The following is a 15,679-nucleotide window of genomic DNA, read 5'->3' as shown; positions in this document are numbered from 1 at the left end:
CTGGCAGCGTTGTTATGTGCTTGCAGAGCTCGTTGTGGTACTCAGCGCCCAGCTTGTTTCGAAATGGCCAACGAAAAGAGTCGGGCAAGTGCGAAAACAACCACTGTGCAGCGGGCAGCGCGCACCAAACGAAAGACTTAGGCAACGAACGCGAAGTGAGTTGTAACTGTGGCTCCGATACCGATTCCTACGCCGATTTCAATTCCCATTCGATTTAATTGCGCCGACCGCACTTTCTTTGGTCAGCTGCGAATTTACAGTTGCTCGCACCAAAACACTAACACACTGCACCACATATAGTATCTGGCAATCGAACGGCTTGTATCTTGTATCTTGTATCTGGCAGCTGGTATCTGGGATCAGCGACCATGCGTCCGGTCGACTGAACGCTCCGCGTGTGTCTGACTGTCTGATTGCGAGCTGGCCCGAACGGCGGCCAAGATAACGGACCTTCGCCACTTCTGTGGGGAAAACTTTCACTTTAACGCGGGAGAGTGCGTTCGCGAGAGCCGCGAGCGGTACGTGAGAGTATTCCTATTAGGCGTCGCTTAAATGGTAAACATTTCTAATTCGGCGTCTGCTCGGCTTCTTCTTCAGCCGCTGAGTGCTGCTGCTTTGGCCACCGATCGGTGATTCCTGTTTTCGCCGCCTGCTTTCTGCTTTCTTTCGCCCAGTCGCCTCTCTCTCTCTCTCTGCGTCCGTACGCGTGCGCGCCTCAAGCCCAACTGAATCGGTTTACAGCGCGGCCTTGCGGTTAAGAGCGCCGCTCGATCCGGCCTAACAGTGCCGCGCGCTGTTATCGGATGGCTTTCGCCTGCAGCGACCCAGCTGACCACTTCGATGGGCCCACAGCCCAAAAGGAACCATCCCATTTTTGGCATAGGAATATTTAAGAAACTTCTTTAATTTCAAATAAAATACGCTTTTGAACAATACATTGAATGATGATATTTTATTTTAACAGGTGTCTGTTGTTCTTACGCTTAAACATTTTATGGACCAAAAGTTCTATGCAGACTTTAAGTTTACAAAGTAGTAAACCATGTAGCCACCATCACAACCTTTAATGCTGAACAAAGGTAAAAATAAGTTGTTATTCTAAGCTGAAAGATATGTGTTTCAGTTAAATATTTCATGATCCAAATTTGGTATAGACTGTATAATTTCCTATGGTTTTGGATTGAGATAAACACTCTGCCTTAATAAAAATCTATGTAGCAAATGTGGATACTTTAAGAGGGTATACATAAGCTTTTAGTTAAATATTAGCCTGAAGCATGATATACGATATTATAAATCACTATACAAGAAATTAGTGCTTATTTTATTTGATTGTTTTTATCCCAGCTCTACAAGCATGTAGCATACTTATAGTTACATTATTTCTATAACTATTTTTGTGCTAAAAATAAACATTAAATTGATAAACAAAGCGTGAATCAATCATTTTGAGCGCAGAAGAAAGAGCTAAGCGTCATAATAGTAGTTCTCTACCAAAGGGTTTTATGGCCACTCGAGATAGTATTGAACTAAGAAAATTATCAGCAAAGCTGGAAAATCGTTAGATGCCTGAATACACCAATTCAAATTACTGTATCTCAACAGTGAGTTGCGTAGCTCATCAGATCGAAAACAGCGAGTATCGAAAGTGCGAACTTTTTCTCGGTGCTATAGATTCACGTATGTGGCATTGGCACGCAGTGGGTCACGAAGGGTCATTCCCCCGCGAGCCTGGCCATTAGTGGCCCGCAAAACACCGGCAAGAGTTGGCGGCTAATAACGGTCATCTGGCCATGCTGCCACATGTGGCCACTTGCAGCCAGGAGGTGCAACCTGCCGATTGGCATTTCCTTGACCCAAATTTCACTGCGCGCACATGAGACGCGGCTGGAAAATCCGGCGGCGACGGCGGTTTGTTATTGTTTGGCTTTCTTGGCGGGGCCTGGCCTGGCCTGGTCGCCATTGTAATGTCGGGGGTAAACGCCTGACCAGGCTGGCGGCTCCGGAGGCTCTGGTGGCTGGCCAAGCGTGGACTCCGCTGCGCCGTCACGATCTCTGTGTAGAATTTCACTTTCGTTATTGTTGTCGCCGTTCGCCGCTTTTTCTGTCCACTTAATGTTTTCTTCTGTATGTATATTTTTTCTGTGCATTTCTCGGTATACCCGATTTTTGTTTATTTTCTCGTGGTCTGCCCATCGAAATGGAAAACGCAGCGAGAGCCGCGCTGTCCGGCTGATTTGGGCATGCCGGTCACGTGGGTGGTGGTGCCAGTGGAGTGGCCTAAGCCCGGCCAGAACTAGTTGGGGTCGCCGATGATGGCTTTCTCACCGAGCCGTCTCCCATGATTCATTTGACGCGGTATTACGACACCGACAGCCACGAATCCGGCGAATTATGAACGATTTTAAATGTTTTTAGCATAATCAACGGTGTGGTGTCTAAGACAAAGACCCTGCGAAGCGTTGACTTTCTCTCCACTAGCCAGTCGCCCCTCGGACAATGGAGCTCGCCCAAGAAGGTGCCAAATCCAAGCGATTCAAAAGCCCCAAAAGCGAACTTTTAACAAATGGCGACTGGCGAACCCAGCGATCCGCAGGCCAAATGATGAAATATTCGAAGCCATTCTTCGATCGCATCTGCTTGAGGTGCCGCCACCGATTTGCCAGGCAATACTGGGTTATATAACCTCTAGGGTCTGCAAACAACATCCTCAGGCGAAATGATCTAAGGCCGCGAACAAAGATAATCTGGATTTTGTTTGTTTGTTTTTATAAGACTCCATATATTTGGCAAAGGTATTATGTGTCTAAACTCTGTAATTAGGACTTAAAGGGGTTTAAAAATCAATCAAACGCCACAAGTATTATGTTATAACTCTTTGTAATATCTTAGCTCATAAGTAGAGCTTTTAGAGGTGAACCATTAGGCCTTTTTATGTTTTATATATATAAAAATTCAGCCATTTTAATTTGTAGTTTTTTTCCAATGCATAAATTCATCGTTTTATCATGCTAATTGCAGTGCCCACTTGGTGTTCGATTTGCATGCAGATATCTCTCCAAGATGAGCCGTCAAATTTCCATTTCACAGCTGGCCAAATAATTTGCAGACTAAGCAGAAACATCGACAGGGGGCCGAGCGATCGATGAAAACATCAACATAATGATCGCCGAGTGAGCGACAAGTGTGAGAAATTCAATTTCCAACGATGCCAGAAAGTGAAGGTTCGACTTTGGCCAACGTTACAGCGATGTGGCCATGTCAACGCCCACCAAATTGCCAATTCGTCGTGTTCCCCCTTGGCTCACAGTTTGTTAACTGCCATTAATTGGCTTTTTCTTCTGTTTCTCGAGCGGCGGCGATTGAAAACGAAAGCCATCAAGTTCATAATGCCGATCGGTTGTGAGTTGGCCAATGGTCTCCGCTCTGTCTGGGCTGGCGGGCGTTGTTGGATTAGGGCCCTATTAATCAAAACAAGGCGTCAACATATCTCTTATGATTTATTACCTGCAAATTGAACCGAAAAACCCATTCCCACCTGGCGGCGCATCTTCGCGGCGCTTTCCAAGTCGCAGCTTCAAAGGGCTCGAGCCCCGGGGGGTTCAGTAGCCCAGTGGATCGGTGTTTGGGGATCTGTGACTAATTGAAAAGGCAATAATTTCACTTTTAGCAAGTCGCCAGCCGTGTTTGCCCACTAAGCCAAACACAAGACAGGGCAGAAGAGAAAAGCCACTGCGGCATAATAAATGAAAGTGAGTAGCGGCCAACAGCAGCAAGTACAAATGACAGACGGCCAATGATTGTTAAGCCAATGTATGACATTTGACTGGGACCAGGACCACCCCTCCCCCCTAAAATTTGAATATTCCCTGCTGGCCAACTGAGTGCGGTTTTCTAAAACGACCACAAATCACGCATACGCCACCGGTCGACAACTTGCGCTTTCAATTAGCGCGTGTCAATGGCCGCCGAAAAAGGGTCTGCTTAGGCAGCTCCGCTGGATGGTACACCTATGATTTAATTTCGGTTTCTTTTCGCACACCTTTAATTACGCAAATGTTATTCAATAAGCCCGAAGACGAGTCGGACCCGCTTGCGATTGGAGAAATGGGCGAAACTCTTGGCCCGACTTCCAGGGCGGGCTACGAGTTCGTTGGCTTTGCTGTCGGTTTGGTTACAGAAATGTCACCAGACCTATTCCAATATATTTAAATAAGCAAACTTAATGTTTAGGTGTTGAATTTATTACTAGTCTGCATTATAATTGTACGCTGATACGTATTGAAATCTGAATTACGCATTAAATTGTTGAACTAAATACAAAAACTAAATCAATTTAGAAAATATTAATTCTGGTTTTAGTCAAATTAACTTTAAATATTTTAAGTCATACAAAAATAATAAGTACCTTTTATATTATTAATTTAAAAATAACTTAATTTGCTTTAAATAGTTTAAGGCATTAAAAACAGTAAGTACATATTAGTTTAAAATTGAAAAAAAAGAACTATAGTTACTGTGAATATTTTGAGTCGTTAAAAGCACTAATGACATATTATATTCAAATTTTAAAAAATCCATACATTTACATTAAATATGCATCTATTTTGTATACTTTATTACTACTAAATTACCACCTAAATGGATAAAAAAACATTCCAGAAACATGTACATTTAATATAAATTCCTAAATATGTCATCTAAACATCCTTTATTTAAAGCAAAAATTTAAACATTATAAGAATAATTAATAGTTTTGATTAAGTTTTAATATTTATAATATCAGCTTAAAATTATTTTTCAGTTTTTGTATTTCCGGGTGATTATAATATCGATACCGAATTTTTGTGTTAATTTGGTCATGTTGTTTTTTTTTTGGTTTTCTGAACCAAGTTACAATTTTTTTAAACTTAAATTGCTAGAAAAGAGTATTCAACTTTGAGCCACTTTACTTTCGCCCTTTTTGGCACCGGCTTTGTTGGTGGTCGAATGGCCGGCTTGGGCCACGTCTAATTGCACTATTATTTCATTTTGATGCCATTTTAATTTAATTCCATTTGCGCAACGACTTTCGTCTTCATTAGGTGCGTTTTTCGGCACATTGTTTGCTTGGCGGCTGGCCATCAAAATTTTGCACCTTTCACAGAATCCATTTGACTTCCGTCAGCGCTTTTTTCGCCCCAGCTTGCTTGTGTATTTTCTTTTCCCATTTTTTATTTACTTATTTATTTGGCCGGTAATCAAGGCTCAACTGTGCTGCCGTTTAATTGGCGAAAATTAAAAAGGGAAAACATTTTACATCGCAAACGCTTTGTGTAGGCGTCCACCGCGGCTAATGCAATTAATTAGAAAGCGAAGCTAAAATTGTGCGAGATGCGGCGGCAGACGGGCAAATTTGTAATTTTTCTTGATAAATGTTGGCCTGGAAACTATATACATATTTTACAATTGCCTTCACTTTTTTTCCGATGATGTCCGAAGGGCAAAGGCCAGAAAAAGGTTTACCAGTTTTGGGAAAAGGAAAGGGAAGCCTCGTGGCCTGGGGCCACGGGTAAATGATTTACTTTGGCTGCTGGTGAAATGGAGAAGTCTCGAAGGCTGGTGAGCAGCTCACCCAAAGATTAAAAATCGCGATTCTCATGGCGATGCGGCGATCGAGACTTCCATATTTAGACATTCCACGGACACACCTGTGGACGAGCGGCTCCCAAACGAAGATCTATCGGAGCCGGTGGCAGTGTGAAGACGCTGGTTGCATCCGACGAACGCCGAGAGTCTGCCTGCCGATCGATCTATCAAGATCCCGAAACAGAGCCCCAGACCAATAATTACCGGATGAGCAGTAATTTCCTACGGGTTACGTTTCAAATGGGCTGTCGAATGGCCGTCGAATTAATGACCCTCTCGAAGTCGTCTGGCTGTTGTGCGATTTCATTAAGCGATACTCGGGGCAGGAGGCGAGAGATGGCCCTTATCCGGGCCACCACCAGAACGGTGGCATTTCCCAGCCCCCACACCCCAGGAAAGGGAAAATATTGTCCATGAGTACTTTTCAATTGTGGCCATGGATGGGCCTATAAAGATCTGGAGAAAGATCTTATGTTATTATTGTAGCACTTGGACTTTCGTTTTTTGTTTGCTTCTCAAGTGGCTGCGCCGCGCGGCAGTTCCTATAAATCTTTTTGCCCAGAAAAATAAGAAATTTCCATTGTATGCGGCGCGCTGGGAAAGTCATTGTGCATGCGGTTCGGGTAACCGCTCGCGGATGAGGTTGGTGGTCATCTCTGGGCCAGAAGCCCCCTGATCTCGGCCTGACACTCGCCCCCTCACTGCGGTCGTGTGCTTGGTGTGTACGGCTTTTGATGATGCTTGAAGCGTTTTAATTGTGCAACGTTTCTTTAGAAACTCGGAAATTAAATGCAAGCCTCTTGAGTTACTTCATAGCTTTCGTTTTCCCTGGGAATGCTCTGGATTCCGTTCGAACGGCCCACAACACAATGGTAATAGCAATCAAATTTGGCACCTGGCTCTTGCGCAAGGCGATCGAAATTTCACTCTGCATCGAGTGTCATAAATCCACCGATTCGGCGACCAATTAATTCAAATGGAGCAACCTAACCCAGCGAAGATCAAATCGCAGATAAGTTTTTACTTTCGCTAGGCGCAGTTTTCGCCCATCACTTCGGTCAGCTGGCCAATCGCACCGGAGGATCATCGCCTGCCGGGTAATCCACAAATCTGCCGGCCATTACCGCCGCGAATCGCATGTGAAAGTTCAGGCCCAAAGGACCGGCGCTCCGCTCGTGATCGCAGCCGTTGAAAATCCGAACGCATGACCCCCGTCCGAGGACGTGACATCCGTACAAATTGTGATATGCTCCTCGTCGCAGATCTCCGGTTGCGGCCACGACATGCACTTGCGACGCACTCGAGGCCCGAGCTCTGGCTCCCACACGCCATAAACAAAACCAAGTGGGCTGAGGAGGAGGGTCGTCATATGCAAATGACCAGCAATTATCAGCCATCAACCGAGAGCGAAAGTTCCACGACAGCCGGCAATTGCAGGGCATTCATACCGATCTGCTGACAAAAGGGGGTTTTCTTAGGTCTTTAGTATTGCCTTGGTAAAAGAATTAAAGTAATAATGTGGTTAAGTGTTTTGATAAACTAAGAATAAATATGTGAGTATCTACTGATTAGAGACACTTTTGCTTAGGTATTTTAAATGGGAAATAGATTCTAAGCAGTCTTATTTTCGCTTTCTGAAACTCATTTAACAATTGGTTCCCTTTTTTTTAAAACATTACCCTACATTCTTAGACCTCCCGCCCCAGAGATGAGCAGTATATGAACACGAACTCTGAAAGGGACGTGTTTTTTGTATATATAAACTAAAACTACAAACCGGCTTCTTCTGTATGTCCCGGTTTAAAAGCTATCGATCTAAAACTTTTCCAAACATTTTATATCAAAATATAATTATAAATGTCTTAGAAATTGAATTCAAGGTATAATAATATTGTGTTGTAGCTAGCTGTAGTTATATAAAATCTATAATGCAGGGAAAATCGGATTATATCGGCTTTAAGTTTTTTAGATTTTTAAATTTTTTTTATGAAACGTTTTATATAATAGTAAAGTAAATATTTGTAAAAGAAGGGGCGCTGGAAGCTAAAGTCCTACGGGTCAGGCTTTAGGTTTTTTCTATGCATTATAAACGTTTTTTCCGGATTTTGCGTGTTAATCGTTTGGCACACGTTTCGCATAATAAATAACTTAAAGTATGCAAAACAAGTGTTGAAAATTTTTCTATTTATTACAGCCGTGCGTCCGCCCTCAGGGCGATGAAAGTTTTTAGTTTGGCTTCGGTGGCACCTGCCAAATAATGTTTGAATTGCTGCCCAAGTTGGTGGCGTCTCGTCTCATGCATAAGGAATTCGAGTGATGCGATTGGGTTTTATGGGGGAGCTTCTATGTTTTGATGTACGTTTTTTGTACACCCAGAAAAAAAGGTTTTTCTGATTTTATAACTTTTTAACAAATGGTCCGATTGAATACATTTTTTAAAAATTACTTTTAGATGGGGAACAAAATGCCAAGATGAAATTTCGTTGACATGGTGTTGAAAACAGAGCTTAGAAATCTAACTTCCAAAGTTTCCGAGATCACAGCGTACGTGTGGAGGGCTAGATCTTATCTGCTAGTGATCAAGAGTATATATACTTTATAATAATCGAAGACGCTTTCTTCTACCTCTTATATTTTTATCCGAATACAATGTACCCTTTTGCGCTTTAGGTAACTTATTCTCATCTATTCTGGAGTAGACAATTTTTGTAAGATTTTAGAATTCAGAGTTTATTTATGTACAAGTCGGACGACTATCACTGTGGACAAAAATTCACGTAGTGACAAAGGCAACGACAATATAAAGCCACGGGATTCTAAAATCTGCAGTGATGGTCCGATCATACAGGCATTTCCTATTGCGGCGGGCCGAGTAAAAAAATGTAGAAAGAGTATTTATTTATAATACATTTTTGGAACAGAAGTTGATTTCATAGTATTTATATACCAAATATATGGATACGTATGATTTAATGGCATGATATGATTTAAGCTGCAAGAGTATATAAACTTCAGCTTGCCGAAGCCAGTTTTTTGTTAACAAAACTTAGGTTCGAGTCAAGGCTAGACGGCTCATCGAGGCAATCTACCCAGCTCTGTTTATTCTGCTCAACGCTAGAGGTCGCCTCCCCTGTCCCAGGCGTCGTTAATTTTCCATGCAGTTTTGTCACCATAAGATACCTTCAAAACGTCATAAAAGGCATCGGATGGTAACCTAAATTTGGTTGCATTAAATCTCTGAGTCACCCGGAAATACGACTTTCTCCCCACTTAAGACTCTGATTTTTCACAGTGTTTCTACGACCTGCATTTTTTTTGTCCACGCCTGCAAAAAGTTATTTTTCAAAATATTTATTAAAATAAATAAGTGAAATGTTTAATTCTGAACACCCAACCACTTATATATTTCACCTTTATTAACATTGTTTTTATATGATATAAAATAAAGATTACTTAAATTTTAAATATCACATACCATCTTACAATCTTCGTTTTTAATTTTTTATTTATCCGTCGCGAATTTGAATACCCTTAGGCATTCGACTTGAACGTTCTTTTCGGTTTTTTTTTGTTCTAAGAAATAAAGCACATTGTTAAACTAAGAACATTCTTACTTAAAATATTATCCGTGGTGATGATGATGATGGTGGTGATGATGGCCATGATGATGGTGGTGGTGGTGATGGTGGTGGTAGCCAGATCCGCACCAGGAGCACCGCCTTTGCCTGCCAAATCCCACGCTTCTGCAGCAGTAGTGATGATGATGTCTACATAGTGCGTCTTGGGGAAGGACCATAATGGCGACAAACAATGCTATAAAAACGATCTATAGGGTAAAGCCTTTACGTTACGGATGCTTTTTCACATTTAGCACTAATTTACTCACAAGTAATTTCATTATGAACAGTATTTTGGAACTGAAGCCGTCTGCGAGGATTAGCCCTTTTATATCCGAGCTCGACAACGCTTCGTCCGGCGCACCGCTTCGCGACGCAAACACTGAAAAAATATCTTTCATTAAAAAATATTTTTGGATTTGCAATATATTTTTTTTTATAAATCCTGGTACGAAAAAGTTAAAAAACGTATTTTACTTAAGTGTAACTAAGAATCCTAATTTGCAATCAACATTTAAGTGCATTTTATAAGACCACTTCTTATTCTTTCTTTCCTAGCATATCGCGAAACGAAATAAATCCTAAAATAAACCCCATAACTCATTGTACATTCCCAAAATTTAATTTTCTGCTATTTCTTTTTTTTTATTTGGGTAACTTCCGTACTTAGTCATATAAATTTTGACTTGCACTTTTAAATACAATGTTGATAAGGGCTCGACAATCCAGCATTTTTGCCATTTTTTATTTATATTGACCAATATCAAAGTGTTGTCGTTTTTGAATACATTTTTTGCACACTTTGTTCTACCATGTGAAGGAGGAAGAAAAAGACTTCATTTTATGGATGCAGGTCACAATATTTGTTTAAGTTTGTTTAAATTATTTGTCAATTTAACTTAAACAAAAATAAACAAAGATTGTAATCTGGTTCACCCACACACAAGTGCCTAAAATTATGAAACCGAAATGTTTATTACAGAATATTTTGTGTAACATACTTTTTACCACGAACTAAGAATTATGTAAAATCATTTTGCGGTAATTTACTTTTAAACTTGTAGTTTCACAATCATCCGCAGGAAGCGCTGACAAACAAATTTGTAAGGAGAGGAGAAAATATATACTGCAAATTGTGAAAAATGTATCTGTAGAGGCTCTCTTTCTGTATCTCAGGGAATTCAGAGAGTGAGCAGCAATATCGTATCTTTTAAGATAGCGCACAACGTAAATAAAGTGAGTAATAAATTACGGCAGAGACCCCCTTTTCGGGACGCCACTGGGTAACTGGTTTGCCCAGCGATCCACGACGGCTTAATGATCATCTACGATCCGTCGGCTAGTATCCGAGCACATTTCTGCGGCCATTGACGGCATAAAGATTCAGTTGAAGTTTTACTGTCGCCGGCTAACGTTCGAAAACCGGAGGAGCGCAGATACAGATACGGATACTCGCCCATTTGGCCGCCCCACGCACACTCGCACACACCGCAGCACACACACGTGCAGTTGCACTGGTGTTGGTACTTTGTTTACAGTCGCATCGCAACAACAACAACAGCAGTGGAGTAAAAGATAGAAAGAGGGGATAAAACGAGGAGGAGGTGCTAAAGAAAGAGAGATACGTGGAAAAGAGAAATTTCGACGTTCTAAGCCGAGTTGTTGGACTTAAATAAATAAGCCAAGCGAACGGATAGACTGCAACTGGCGTTATTATTGGCAATTACCACACCTGCTGAGAAACCATGGCCAGGTAAGTCTTACTCAATTCGGCTCCGCGCAGCGGTTTCTGGTGATTTTCTGTGGGACTCAATTTTGGTAGCATGTTTGACAGCTTTCGACCCGTTTTCTTCTCTTTCTCCGCTTTCGATCGCTTTTTGTGAGGTTAGAAGACAGTGCAAAGTTCGAAATGCCTTAGATATCTATATCCACAGTGGGTTTATTTTATACCAGCAATCCTAAGTATCTTATACGATGTATCCAGAAACCACTTCCTTGAACCACTTCCTTTAGTAACCCTTCCACTTTTTATTGAGAATGAACCCAAGCCGTTAAGCCAGTTTCAGCTTTAAAAATACTTTCATTTACTTGTATCATTATTATAGTTCATGTTATTGAGGCCACACTATAATAATTAACACTTGCGTTGGCGGCTAATTCTACTGTATTACGAACTGACAGTGGGTCATTTACGCGGACACTTTCCCCGCTGAGAATAAATCACCTGAGGTTCACCTGCATTAGAGAACAATGGAAAATTTTGATCTGCCCGTTGAATGTGTCTGTGCAGTGATAGAAGAGCCAGCCAGAGATGCAAACAGGGCTAGGCATTCCAGTTTTCACACTCAAGCTTTGACCTGACTGATGCCCCCCTCCAAAGATCGAAAGCCCCTCTTTTAGCCATATGACGTCAATGATTCAGCGGTTGGTAAGCAGGAAATCAAGCGGAAAATTACAGGTTATTAAATCAAAAGGTACCGAAGGGAGTCGGCTCATTACATGTTGCACCCATCGCATCCTGACAACCTGCTAAGCATTTTCGGAAGCACCATTAATCATAATTTGCCAAGAGATATATGGGGCAGCACAAGGTCGATTGCAGTTGGTAGGGTCAGTACCCCGAAGTCGAGTGGCGGCCTAATTGCTGAGGTGGGCAGGCAGTTAAGTTTATGTGCAAGCTAATGATATGGGGGTTCTTAGCGCCAGAGCCAGTCGTAAAGGAATGCGGCAAACTGCTGCAAATGATATTGAATTATGCAAGGCATTGGGCGTACTAAGTCGGATTATAGTAACATATTAGCTTGTATATCACCTTTAATATCTTTGCTACCTCTTCCGTTGAAAACTATTTTATGACCTTATAGCTAGATGGTAAAGCCAGTTCTTGGACAAACCAAAAACTAATGTGAAAAATATTTCAAGTAGCACTGCCCCCATAAATCGACCCACTTAATTACCCCAGATAAGCCCCAAACTGGCCAGCAGAAAAATCTAATCTCAGAAGCTGATTCAAGCTGATAAGAAAGTTAATTTGCAGCAGCAAAGAAAGGAGTAACACGGAAACCTCAAAGCAGAGCGTTTTAAATTAAGCAAGTCTGCTCGATGAGTTATTAGCCATTTGTCTTGATTGGGTCACCAGTCCCTTCCGTCTTCGCCTTTCCTCTCCCCCAAATCTCCGGGCCCCAAAGTGAAAGCTCCTCTTGGCCAACCATCGAGCTCTTGAACTGTGAGCCTGGCCAAGACGATGACTTGCCTTTTCGGGTGGGCAAATATGAGCACCTGCAAAGGCTTCAACTGCACTCGGTCTGCAGTCTCGAGGGCCTCCTTTGATTGCTCGAACGCGAATTTGCATTCGTCTTCTGCATTTGCATATTCATATGAAGGAAAGTTGAATGCAACACATTCGCTGCCAGCCAAATGACATTTGTTATGCGAAATTATATCACGCATCGTTAGGGGGATGCACAAAAAAAGGCAGAAATCATCCTCAGTGATCGTTATTATAACATCATTTGGCATAACGAAAAGTGGAGACAGCGAGCTGTGATAGAGGTCATTAAAAGAGAAATGCGCCAGACTTGGCTAATTGAATGAGCACGTTGCGTGTCTGCTGGAGCCCCCAATATGTTGGGTAATTCGATCGAAATGGTTGGGAAACTATCAGCTGGCAAATTGGAAGTGGGGTTTTCCAAGCTCTAAGAGCTTGAAAAAGATACTCCAAAAAGATACTCGCCTTGGAGAATTTTAAAATATTTTATATACTTTCTTAGACTATGTCTAGACTGTACAACAAGGTAAAGATGTAAATATATCCATGAGAATACTGATCAACGAAAGGCACTGCGACACAATCTCCGAAGACCGAAAACCATACAAACCATTTTATTTGTCAGTTTGCTTTATCGCGGGACTAGTCTCCAGTCGAGTGCCCATTCCAAAGACACCCACAAGATGCCTTTCAAGTCCGCCATTGACCCGCCAGTCAACACCTGCCGACCAATCATTAGTTATGTCAATATTAGAGGATACACAATGGGCCCCTAGAACTCGGAGCCCACGACTTAAAACGGGTTTGGAGACGCCCTGCCTCGAAGATTTTCATGGGTGAGCGAGTGTCGTAAGCTTCGCTGGCTTCATTGGCTTCATTGCCTCCAATGGGCCATTTGAATGGGCGATGAGAGAAAGTTCGGCTGATCTGTTATGAGGTCTCTAAACATGGTCGTATTAGTTATATAAGCACAGTGTAAGGCGCTCCACTGATTGGAAAACTCTCGATATTCCAGCTCGCCCATCACAGACTTCTATGCGGGTCGCAATGTGTTCATCACGGGAGCCACCGGCTTCGTGGGCGTCACCATTGTGGAGAAACTGCTGCGGGACGTCCCCAACGTGGGCACACTGTACCTGCTGATGCGGGCCAAGAAGGGAAAGAACGTCAAGGAGCGGCTGGAGGAGCTGAAGAAGAACTCTGTGTTCGACAAGTTCAAGGAGCTGCAGCTGGAGCCGCGTCTCTCCAAGATAGTTCCCATCGAGGGCGATGTGGGTCTGGAGAATCTGGGCATCTCGCCCGAGGACCGTCAGGTCCTCATTGACAATGTGAATGTGGTCTTCCACTCGGCGGCCACCTTGGACTTCTTCCAGTCGCTGAAGGAGACCACCAACATCAATCTGCGGGGCACACGGCGCGTTGTGGAGCTGTGTCAGCAGTTGAAGAAACTGGATGCTCTGGTTCATGTGTCCAGCGCCTACGTAAATGCCTATCTCACCAAGGTCGAGGAGAAGCTGTATCCCTCGCCCGAAGACCCCGAGAAGATCATCCAGCTGTCGGAGACGCTCAACGATGAGGCCCTCAAGGAACTGGAACCAAAGTAGGCAACCTTGAATATTTTAGAGGGATTTTGTAATCAATAATTGATTCTTCTGCAGACTCCTCAAGGATCACCCCAATACCTACACCTTCACCAAGCACCTGGCGGAGCACGAGGTGGCCAATGTGGCCAGCAAGTTCCCCTGCGGCATCGTGCGTCCCAGCATGAGTGAGTGCTTGATAGGACTTTAACTTACTCAATAAAATAAAACATCAATTTGTCATATTAAAGTCACTGCTGCCTGGAAGGAACCTATTCCTGGATGGACCGTTTCGAAGAACGGACCCCAGGGCTTCTTCATGGGCGCCTCCAAGGGCGTTCTGCGTCGTCTTCCCTTGGACCCCACCATTATCATGGACTACATCCCCATCGATGTGGTGGTCAATGGAATCATAACCACCGGCTACTACGTGAACTCGCTGCAGACGAAGAACGCAGGTCGTCCAGCCGAGCTGCAAATCTTCCACTTGACTTCCAGCACATACAAGCCCTTCCGGTTCGAGCTGATGACGGACAAGATCAACGGCTACCTGCACGACTACCCCTTGAACAGTGCCGTCTGGTACCCCAACCTGCGTCTGGTCAAGAGCCTCTGGGTCTTCCGGCTGGGCGCCATTCTCTTCCACTTCATCCCCGCTATCATTCTTGATTTGGTCACTAAGATTGGAGGCGGTAGACCAATGTAAGTATGCAATGTCACCACTTCTTTGATTACTAAAATAAGTAAGGTACTTAGGATTGTTTTAAATGTTGCCTAGTAAAATCGTAAAACCTTACTAAGACCTACTAAAAAAGTTTGTTAATGTACTAACAAAGTTGATATGAAGTGAATATTGTAGAGAAGAAGGAATCTTAGGGAAATTAGTGACCCAAAATGCGTTCACCTTCTTCCAGATTGGTTCGCCTGCACAAGAACGTTTGGAACTCGCTGAAAACCCTGGAAAAGTTCATCTTCACGGAGTGGCACTTCGACAGCAAGCGTCTATTGGCCCTTTCCAAGACCTTGAATCTAGTGGACAAGAAGAAGTTCTTCATTGACATCGGCGAGCTGGCGTGGGATGAGTACTTCTCCAACACGATACTTGGGGTGCGCCAGTATCTCAGCAAGGAGCCGCCCAAGAACCTGGAAAAGGCGCGTCGCAAGGACAAAATGTGAGTTGCAAGCACTCCAATTAAGTCGAATTCTAACTCTATTCCCTTTTTAGTCTCCTGGGTCTCCACGTTGCCCTGCAGCTCTCGTTCTGGTATGGAGTCTTCAAGCTGATTGTCTGCATCACCGGAATTTCGACAGCTAAGGCGGCTCTCGTCCTACCTGTTCTCTATTACCTGTTCGGTCTGATTTAAGACGCCTGGAAATATTCGCCCAGTAGTTCGACATTTTCTTAATGTTATTTATGCTAAATGCAAATTGTATGAGGTTTGGTTTTACAATATAAATACATAAAAACAAACTGTTGTAGCGGGTTAAGGAGAAGAGTGCATCGAAATATATTCTAGTTATCTTCTAGAAACTGTTCTGTTAATCCAAAGTGTATTTTAAATTTCCCGCCCAACTGCCTGTCCAAC

General features: G+C 43.0%; 2 protein-coding genes across 2 annotated transcripts in view; one reads left to right on the top strand and one right to left on the bottom strand.

Annotated features, from left to right (window-relative positions):
• LOC108030343 (transcription factor MafG) overlaps nt 1-10 on the bottom strand; it is a 78,262-nt gene extending 78,252 nt beyond the window's left edge. Inside the window, exon 1 of the mRNA XM_044092205.2 lies at nt 7-10. The gene's annotated coding sequence lies outside the window, so the exon portion shown is untranslated. The remainder of the gene's footprint in view (nt 1-6) is intronic.
• Nucleotides 11-10,629: 10,619 nt separating this feature from the next.
• LOC108030198 (putative fatty acyl-CoA reductase CG8306) lies at nt 10,630-15,636 on the top strand. Its single transcript, XM_017102955.3, has 6 exons — nt 10,630-10,998; nt 13,529-14,113; nt 14,172-14,281; nt 14,345-14,795; nt 15,008-15,265; nt 15,319-15,636. Exons 1-6 carry the CDS (start codon nt 10,991-10,993, stop codon nt 15,455-15,457), a joined length of 1,551 nt encoding a protein of 516 aa, XP_016958444.1. The 5' UTR covers nt 10,630-10,990; the 3' UTR covers nt 15,458-15,636.
• The last annotated feature ends 43 nt before the right edge of the window (nt 15,637-15,679 follow it).

Source organism: Drosophila biarmipes, chromosome 2R (assembly GCF_025231255.1).
Source record: "Drosophila biarmipes strain raj3 chromosome 2R, RU_DBia_V1.1, whole genome shotgun sequence".
NCBI classification, from domain to species: Eukaryota; Metazoa; Arthropoda; class Insecta; order Diptera; family Drosophilidae; genus Drosophila; species Drosophila biarmipes.
The sequence above is the reverse complement of the archived record's forward strand: the minus strand, read 5'-3'. Positions and strand labels throughout refer to the sequence as shown.

What these genes read in the sequence shown, in the direction of transcription:
- LOC108030198 (XM_017102955.3), top strand. An exon ending in CTCAAGGAACTGGAACCAAA is followed by an intron (nt 14,114 to 14,171) that starts GTAGGCAACCTT and finishes ATTCTTCTGCAG; the next exon opens with ACTCCTCAAGGATCACCCCA. An exon ending in ATTGGAGGCGGTAGACCAAT is followed by an intron (nt 14,796 to 15,007) that starts GTAAGTATGCAA and finishes ACCTTCTTCCAG; the next exon opens with ATTGGTTCGCCTGCACAAGA.